The sequence below is a fragment of the Anopheles merus genome, chromosome 3L, assembly GCF_017562075.2.
Source record: "Anopheles merus strain MAF chromosome 3L, AmerM5.1, whole genome shotgun sequence".
NCBI lineage: Eukaryota > Metazoa > Arthropoda > Insecta > Diptera > Culicidae > Anopheles > Anopheles merus.
The window spans coordinates 38,686,274-38,694,729 of NC_054085.1; the positions used below are offsets into that span (position 1 = coordinate 38,686,274).

Below are 8,456 nucleotides of genomic sequence, written 5' to 3' on the forward strand. Positions count from 1 at the left end.
GGATTTATGGTCGACATCCGAATGCTCACACGGGATGGTACATTTGAAGCTCGAAAAATTGTCATAAACTTGATTAATGAATGTAACAATCAATCCTGAAGGACCTTCTTTGCTGCAACCGCATTGTCTACATTTAGGCGCCGATCGATCGTTTGATGGTAGATTCATAGAACGAATCGATTTATGTGGTTCATTTTTTACACCCGTTCTGCACACTTTAGCGATGACAAGCATCCCGTCTAGACAGACAATTCTAACCCAATTCTAATGTATCATTTGCTAACGGAACGGACATTTAGGTGTTTAGAGAAGAAGAGATTCGCCACAAAAAGTAGAAAGTGTGTCCGCTAGAAAAAGTGCCCTTGAAACGAGGAGCATCATTAGCATTGGCTGGAAAAAGGGGAAAGATTCCTTCGCCAACACGCATATCATAAATTCCTTCACCAGAACCAATCGAACTGCTTGAGTTACGTGTCAAAAATTGCTGTTCTAAGCGGTCGCTTCCTTCGCAATCTTTCTCTTGTGTGCTTATCTCTTCCAAAACGTCTACAAAATTTCTTTCTTTTATTCCTTTTTGATGCAAAAACAGAACATTTTAAAACAATCACACACCCATCATATCATTTAATAAAGACCGCAGCATTCGAATGTGTGTCCGTTTGGTCCGATTCTGGTGATTTTCTTACGGTTCTCTTCTGTTTTTTGCAGATTAACTGCTCATTGAAAGCTCGAACGAAAACGAAAATGGATCGAATAAAATGGGCAGCAAGAGATAACACATACACAAAAAACACGCTCCCTCGCACCATTCTGGCTAACGTTAAATTAAATGGCCATCTGGAAATTATACGTAATTACACAATCACAGCGGTTAGCCATGGCGATGGTGGGCGAAAAACAAACGTCCCTCCCTCGGGACGTACAAGAACGCAACGAACGGGCGCGTGAGAAAACAAGAAAACTACAATCATCTCAAATTGCTGCCGATCGTCTGCGTCTTTAGCAGGTTGTTTTGAGCAGGTTGGTTGGCTGTTCGTTTTTGCTTCCTGTGTCGTTTGTGAGATGATGCTCAAATCCCACCACAATCGATGGGTCTTCAGCTTGTCCGGATTTGTGATTCGTTCATACGCAACGCATTTTAATCCGAAGAGCAGCGTTTGTGTCATTATTCAATTATGAATATTTTGTTTATGAAATTGGGGAGAATGTTTTATGCGCCGAAGAGGAGAATCTATTGCAGCCACGTTTGCGTTTCAATCACGTTGCAAAAATGTGCTCGCTTTCCGCATGACGCGCACAGATCGATCGCTTCTTTCTCATTACCTTTCCGAACGACGCACTATCGAGTGTTATTCCATCTGGCCAATCAAAACGCATCGGAAGGAGGGTGCCGGTTTGCAGATTTTCCTCGCCAAACGGCAGCGACACTAATCCCCGTCCCACAGTGGTGTAAATTTTGTCTCCCAGCCCCAACGGAAAGAATGGCTTTCGGAGGGGGCGAGCGAGCATTTGCGAGGCTGCTTCCGGACGCGCATTTGTTAGGCCGGGCTTCGTTTGGCTGGGCTGTGTCGCGATCGTCACTCACGCCAACGCAAACTGCATGTGCACGTGACGTGTCGGTGCAGATAAATCAGCTCCCAGTCACCCCGCTCCATCCCATGGTTGCAGATATCCGTAGGGTTTTGTAGGAAGCAGGCTTTTCCGGCTGAAATTTGCTACCACCGGATGTCGCCGTGCTGCAGGTGTCGTACCGTTTCAGTCTTCTTACGTAAAACCCATTTTTCAGCTCCTCACAATGGGCTACTTTCCTCGTAGTAGATTAAAAGTTAGAGGAAAAAGGCATGTTTTTTGTAGTCGAAATTACGTTATTACTTAGCCTAATTCAGGAAGAGTTCAAGAAAAATGTAACCTTTTTTTTTAAAATTTATGCAGATTTTTCCCGCCAATTTTCGGTTGTTCTCACTGTGCCTTCGTAGGATTAAGATAGGACACGCACCAGGCTACCAAAACCGAGCCTCCACCGTCAGCCACGTGGTTACAACGGTCCTACAACGTTGGTTTGTCACCAATGCAACTCGGTGTAATCATACGCGTCGGCGATAATGAGCATCGAGCGCTCCCAATCAGTCTTGCACAACGTGTGGCAGAATGTTAACAGCGCACGGCTGGCAAAGTACGTCAACGACAAAATCAACAAAATACCATGGATAGGAACAAAACTACCTGTCCGTGAAAATGTATCGAGCTGCATTGAGTGCGTTTTGGGCACGGCTCAACACTGACACAAGCGCCCAAAGATATGCAATGCACGTTACGCAATCATCTTATTAAATCATGGCGTAAAGCTTTTGCGTCTACTTTTAACCGTAACGCCTTCGTTGTAACGGTTTAAGAGAAGATATGTAAGCTTCCGAACGGCTTATCATTTGACATGGACGACACTGAAGCGAAAATAACTTCATCACATCTCCCTGTCTGACCGGAACGGTTAACCGCAGTGGAATGCTTTCCTACAAATATTTGCCAACCAACCTGGAATGCAAAAGTGAGTGTGTTTTACTTTTCTACCGCCAACTTCTTCCATAATGTTTTAGTTTGAAATGTTTTTTTTCTGGCTGCTCCCCCGTCTCTATTCACCCTTGACTTTTCCTAACGAATGTTGCTACCCACGCCGTTTGGAATTCGAATAAAACTTTCGTTCTTCTTTTCTTTTTGTTTTCGTGCCTGCAGACCTCGTTTACGACCTCTCCAACATAACTCCTTGCCACAACAAGCTCAATGCAAATTGTAGGGGTTGAGGAGCTTTTTGCTACTTCCCATTGCCGCAGTCTTTCATCTTTGATCTCCAAAAATAGAAACACCAAGGCAACAGCAACCACCTATTTCCTACTTCGAATTCTGGGACAAAAGTCAACCCGAAACTATTTATACCCTTTTTCAAAAACAACAAACTCGCAAAAAACACACACACACACTGGAGTCGTGCAAGGCATCTAAACAAGCTTTGTGGTACGATCTGAATGAAATAGGAAGGTTGGTATCGGTCAGCCTCCTTCCCCGGGTTTTTTTATAGTACTCCAAAGCGGAAACTATATCCTTTGGGAAGGTGCAAGACCAAGACCAGCTTAGCGACACCAAGGGAAAGCTCGCCCACACATCGTCTAGCGGCAATGTCTCACAGAACAAACCAACTCAATGTGGAAAAAACAGTCCTTTCGGTGGAAAATCCCACACCCCAGTTGCGTTAAATAGGTTAAAGAAAGGATCCCGGGTTCGATGACGCAAAGCCACAAACATTCGGTGAAATAAATTGCTCGGAATTCCTACGACGGCAAACTTAAATACACTACACGCATTTGGCTTGATCGCTCTAAATCAACACCCTCGACCTAGAGAACGACTTGTTGCAGCAGAGTGGTGTGGGTAGTTATGATATGACGCAATGGAAGACGAAAGCATTGAATAAGATGTAGATTATAATAGCTTGAGCCATCTAATGTTCCTACAAATTACTCCAGTAACACAACAATAATTAAAACTGTTAAAACAAAGTTCGTCCATTGCGATTCAAAATTGAATTAGGTTCTTGTTCTTTGATTGTTGTTTATTTATGACTAAATCTTCAACAAAATCATTTAAAATTATGTCTGCAAGCAGTTTTCGTCAACGTTTCAAAGCATTCCTCCCCTTGTTCGGCGCTCGCGCCATCTATCGGGATTCCCAAGACTCAAACCTGCTAGAAGCGTTACGTAACAACGCTACCAAGGAACGTTATTATAGTTTTATTTATCCGTTGAATAATGTTGAGGCTTGTTGAGGCCAGTTAGTGTGACTAGGTACTGGTCATTAAATTACTTTCTGAACTTCCTTTTACAACGTTCAGTTTCTTTATTTTAGAAAATAACTTATTCCAGCTAAAACCATTCACTCAGGCAACTGCGGCTCTACTGTTTTTCTCCCGGCTGTCATATTCAGTGTGGCCAGATTATATTGGCAGATTTCGGTAGGAAAAGCAACATTTTATCTGTAGTTTTCGGTAGGTTAAAACTCGAAACTCAGTTAAAAAGAAGCATTAAGCAGGGGGTAGGGTGCTGATGCACAAAATGAAAATTTCATCTCACAAGAATATGCATCCTTTATCTAGGATATGGATTAGATTTGGTTTCCGATATAAAAAATTGGTAGGAATACGGATAAATCGGTATTTCTGGTCACTCTGGTCATGTTCCACCACAGCTGCTGTTTACATTCGCTCTCGTAACGCAACAACCAACAGCGGAATTTCACTTGCAAAGTGAAAAGTTAAATAATTTCCCTACCGTCAGCCGGCGTGTTACTGGCCATGCTTGGGCAGCTGGTACGCCGGGGCAGCCGGTATCCCCGGTGCGTGTACGCCGTCCATACACGCACAATCAAAGTGGACAGTTCAACCAAGCTCGGGTTCCCGTGCGCTTACACCGACGAGGAAACGAGGAAAATTCTCAACACACTCAACGAACAGGACGTGGAGGAGCTGTACAAGTGAATTTTTAACGCATTAGCTTCATTTGTAACACTTCTCTTTAATTATTGCTTCGACTTTCCGCCGTTGTAGGTATAACATCTCCAAGTACCGGCTGAAGAAGATCGAAGGATGGCGCAAAAAGTTCGGCACCTTTCTCTCCCTGGAGCAGGTGCTCGAGCTGGACGGGTTCGGCGTGACGGTGTTGCGCAAATTTTACGACTCCATCGTGCACGGCCCAAAGGAGGACGCCGTGGTGGCGCCGAAGGCCATCAAAAAGGACGTTAAGTTCACGACGCCCCTGCTGAGCGCACAGATGGTGCCGAAAATCAACAGCTGCGTGTCGCTGTACGTCGGGCTGGACTACGTGACCTGGGCCCACTTCAAGCTGGCGAAGGAGCAGCCCACCGCACTGGCCGGTTGGAACAGTTACAACATCAGCGATCGCAAGCTGCACATCAACGAGCTGATCCGCAATGTGTCGCAAATCAATCGCCTCATCCCGGAGGCGGACGTGTACGTGGTGGAAAACCCACCGGTCGCGCAAGCCTCCGCCATGGGCTCGGCCGTACAGACCAACATCAACGTGCAGCGCTCGCAGCTGATCGGTATGCTGATGCTTATGCTGGCCAACAGGCCGTCTCCGTTTACGGACAGTGGCGCCAATCAGCCGCCCGATGGAACCGTCAGCAGCAACGTGTTCTTCCTCAAGCAGTACCTCTCCGCCCGGCTGTTCGGTATCTTCGTCGGCAACGAGCGGGTATCGTCGGAGGAGGTGATCCGCTCGATCATGGAACGGCAGCTCGCACCGAACGAGGAAGTGCTGGAATCGATCCAATCCCGGCTCGTCATACCGTCCGGGCTGAAGATTATCTACGAAGAGAACGACAGTGCGGAGCGCGAGTTTCTCGGCCAGTCGCTGCTGCTCGGGCTTACCTTTCTGCGACTGTGCATATTCAAGTGCGAGGACAGTTTGAAAATATTTAGAAGATAAACCCTTAACGCGTGCCCCCGCGTGTGATAGTGCGATGTGGTAGAGGAAGATAGAGAGGCATAAAATGTATTCAAATCAAACGCAAACACACTTGGATCGTTATTAGCAAGAAAAGCGAAACATATTCAAGCGAACACTCGTAGGTTCCTCAAAATTACTTCCGCTTTCCTTTGCCCTTCCGACCACGTCCTTTGCCACGCATCTTGCGCTTCCTTTCCGCGACCGAACGCCACGCACGCTGCAGTACCTTTGCCGCCCGGTTCATCATAAACGCTTCGATCCGTTCCTCCTGCTCGCGTATCTCAATCTGACGCTTCTCCTCCATTGCATCAAAGTACCTGCCAAGGAGAAACCGTTTAAACACACACACACTTCTCCGCCGTTACCCTTCCCCAGTACCGTACTTTTTCTCCTGCGGATCGAAGATGTTGCGCTTCCAACGGTTGTACTCCTGCTGGCGCGTGTTCAGCTTGGCCACCAGCTCCCTCAGCTCGTGCGTCCTTTCGCCCGCATCCTTATCATACTTGTGCAGCCACATTTGAAGCTGATTGGTAAGCTTCAGTTTCTTCAACCGATTCGTTTTCTCCACCGTCAGATCGGCCTGCAACTGTTGCTGGTAGGTCTTTTGCGTGCCGGCCGCTTCCTCAAGCAGATTCTCGTACCGCTGATCGCTTCGTTCGAAGTAATGGTACATCTCACGATCGGAATCATCCCTAATGAAAAGAGGTGCAGGAGAAAGAGTCTTCCAGAACGTTAGGGAACGGCCCAAAAGAAGCGTACTTACATGAATTTTACGATATTGTCACGACTCCTCTCGCCCAACTCTTCGTACTCCTGCCTGTACCGCTCGATCACGGCGTACTTTTCCTGCACCGACTCCTCCAACTTTTCCTTCTTCATCACCAGTATGTCTTCGATCTTACGGATTTCCTTCTTGTTGCGCTCGTTCCGCGTCCACAGGCGGTGCAGTATCTTCTCCTTCGCCAGGTCCTTTTGCGCCGTCAGCTTCATCTTGTTGATCGTGAACTTTCGGAACTCGCGTATGTTCGAAAGAAAGCGACGATAAACACCGGGAAGCTGTCGGTGGCATGAAATCGTAGTGAAAGGAGTACAGTTTCTTCATGTCATTTACTACCAATTACCTGCTTCACGTGCCCAACCGTCGCTGCGTGCAGTTCCTTCTTGGAGAGAAGCGTCGCCAGCTCTATCAACTGTCCGGAGGGAATCTTCAGCTCCTCGACCTGCAAATTAAATGCCAATCAAATCACTATTGAGCCCAGTTTCCTGACCCTTGCTTCCTTACATCGATATCGTCCTTGGTCATCGCGGGCGTAGTATTGGACGCAATGTACTGGCTCAGGAATTTGATCACATTCTTGTCGTCCACATCGAAGCAAGCGTCCAGCAGGGCTTCATTTTGGCAGATGATTGGCAGACAGAACAGCACCTCGAGTGTTTGCGTCATTTCGCCCAGGATCATGCCGACCCGGTTGATCTGAATGTTAAACTCCACCTTCTGGAGGCTTTCCGGATCGTATGAATCGTACTCCTCCTCACCGTGTGCCATTATTTCCGACGTTATCTTCTCCACCATTGCCCTCACGGCGGCCACATCCTCTTCGGAATCGCCGGCACAAACCGCCTCAAAGCTATCGCCCATAATTCAAATGATGTTCCGACCTCGTCCCTGAAGCTACTGGAAATGTCTTTAGATAAAGAGAAAACTCCCCCAACAAAACGGTTTACAAATTCCATAGCAGCCGTGGTTGTAGTTATAGCAACGGATCATGCGCATACTAAAATTTTGAACCTTTATTCGAAAAAAAAACTCCCCCAAAAGGACTCACTTCTTCCCCTTGCCTTTCTTCTTTCCCTTCTTGGAGCGCTTTATGTCGAGCGTCCGCTTCCACGCCCGCTGCAGCACCCGTACCGCGTGCAGTTTGCGCATTTGCTGCACCTTCTCCTCCGTTGCGATAGTCTCGAACACTCCAATCTGGTCCCGCAGCTGGCGCAACCGTTCCTCCTGCGGCCGGGACACAGTGTCGCGCCACTCGTCCAGCCCGGCCACCTTTTCCTCCAGCGCCCGCAGCGAAGGCATCGGTTCGCCAATGAACTTGTCGTACTTTTTAACCCACAGCTGCAGCTGCGCGTCCATCTTGGCGATGCGCTTCTTCTTCTGCTCGTGCTTATCGAGCAGGGAGAGATAGTCCGGCGTGGTCTCAAAGTGTGGCTTACTGGCTAGCTGATGCTGTAGCCGTTGAATGATCCCGTCGCCGTCCAGCTTCATGTCCACAAGGACGCTTTGTGAGGCATTGAGTTGGTCCTCCATTTCCGCTGCACTGCGCTGGTGAAGGCGCCGGCGTTGGGCCACCGCTTCGTTGGCTTTCCGTTCGCATTCGTCAATCTTGCGCTGGAGCGACTCGAGCTTACTCTCTTGCAGTGCTATCATACGGCTCCAGCGGAACGTTTCATACTCGGCCCGGTTCTTGATCGTCACTTTGGGGCTTGGTGGACGCAACAGTGAGCTCTCGCCAATGATCCGGACGTGTCGTATCACTTCTCCTGCAAGCTGAGTGATTGGATCATCGGCACAGCATCCCGCTCCTTTGGACTTTTTGTCCAAATCTCTCAGCATGTGTTGAAATATCGTGCAATTTTCATAACCTTGAGCGCATCCGACCAAATCCCTCCAAACGGTTTCTCCTTCCTTTGGACACTTTTTAAGATATGCTTCTACCCTTACAAACGCTTCCAAATCGTTCACCAGTTCCTCGAAAGCTTCCCCGATGCGCTCTTTCTGGAGTGTAAAATCTACATCCTCTTCTAATGCCGGTTCGTTCTTCAAATCAAGGATAGAGTCAAAGCTGGACATGCTTTTTGACGGAGGACTGAGGAATACCGTTCCAAACCCGTCTACTGTTGAACTGTGCACCGCGCGTGCCTGCAACGGTCGCCAAGGAA

At 47.8% G+C, this 8,456-nt stretch overlaps 3 protein-coding genes across 3 annotated transcripts; 1 reads left to right on the forward strand and 2 right to left on the reverse strand.

Annotated features, from left to right (window-relative positions):
* The first annotated feature begins 4,224 nt into the window (after positions 1-4,224).
* LOC121600120 lies at positions 4,225-5,595 on the forward strand. The gene is made up of 2 exons (XM_041928437.1): positions 4,225-4,521; positions 4,595-5,595. The coding sequence occupies exons 1-2, from the start codon at positions 4,343-4,345 to the stop codon at positions 5,493-5,495; spliced, it is 1,080 nt and encodes a 359-aa protein (XP_041784371.1). The 5' UTR covers positions 4,225-4,342; the 3' UTR covers positions 5,496-5,595.
* LOC121600118 (dynein regulatory complex protein 10-like) lies at positions 5,546-7,175 on the reverse strand. The gene is made up of 5 exons (XM_041928435.1): positions 6,799-7,175; positions 6,638-6,736; positions 6,280-6,572; positions 5,900-6,208; positions 5,546-5,833 (listed from the first exon to the last, which is right to left on the reverse strand). The coding sequence occupies exons 1-5, from the start codon at positions 7,153-7,155 to the stop codon at positions 5,650-5,652; spliced, it is 1,242 nt and encodes a 413-aa protein (XP_041784369.1). The 5' UTR covers positions 7,156-7,175; the 3' UTR covers positions 5,546-5,649.
* An 86-nt stretch (positions 7,176-7,261) lies between these two features.
* LOC121600121 lies at positions 7,262-8,452 on the reverse strand. The gene has a single exon (XM_041928439.1). It carries the CDS (start codon positions 8,365-8,367, stop codon positions 7,339-7,341), a length of 1,029 nt encoding a protein of 342 aa, XP_041784373.1. The 5' UTR covers positions 8,368-8,452; the 3' UTR covers positions 7,262-7,338.
* Positions 8,453-8,456: the final 4 nt, after the last annotated feature.

What these genes read in the sequence shown, in the direction of transcription:
- LOC121600118 (XM_041928435.1), bottom strand. Translation starts at nt 7,155, where the DNA reads ATGGGCGATAGCTTTGAGGCGGTTTGTGCCGGCGATTCCGAAGAGGAT. An exon ending in CGGTTGGGCACGTGAAGCAG is followed by an intron (nt 6,573 to 6,637) that starts GTAATTGGTAGT and finishes TGCCACCGACAG; the next exon opens with CTTCCCGGTGTTTATCGTCG. An exon ending in GACAATATCGTAAAATTCAT is followed by an intron (nt 6,209 to 6,279) that starts GTAAGTACGCTT and finishes TCTTTTCATTAG; the next exon opens with GGATGATTCCGATCGTGAGA.
- LOC121600120 (XM_041928437.1), top strand. Translation starts at nt 4,343, where the DNA reads ATGCTTGGGCAGCTGGTACGCCGGGGCAGCCGGTATCCCCGGTGCGTG. An exon ending in GACGTGGAGGAGCTGTACAA is followed by an intron (nt 4,522 to 4,594) that starts GTGAATTTTTAA and finishes CCGCCGTTGTAG; the next exon opens with GTATAACATCTCCAAGTACC.
- LOC121600121 (XM_041928439.1), bottom strand. Translation starts at nt 8,367, where the DNA reads ATGTCCAGCTTTGACTCTATCCTTGATTTGAAGAACGAACCGGCATTA.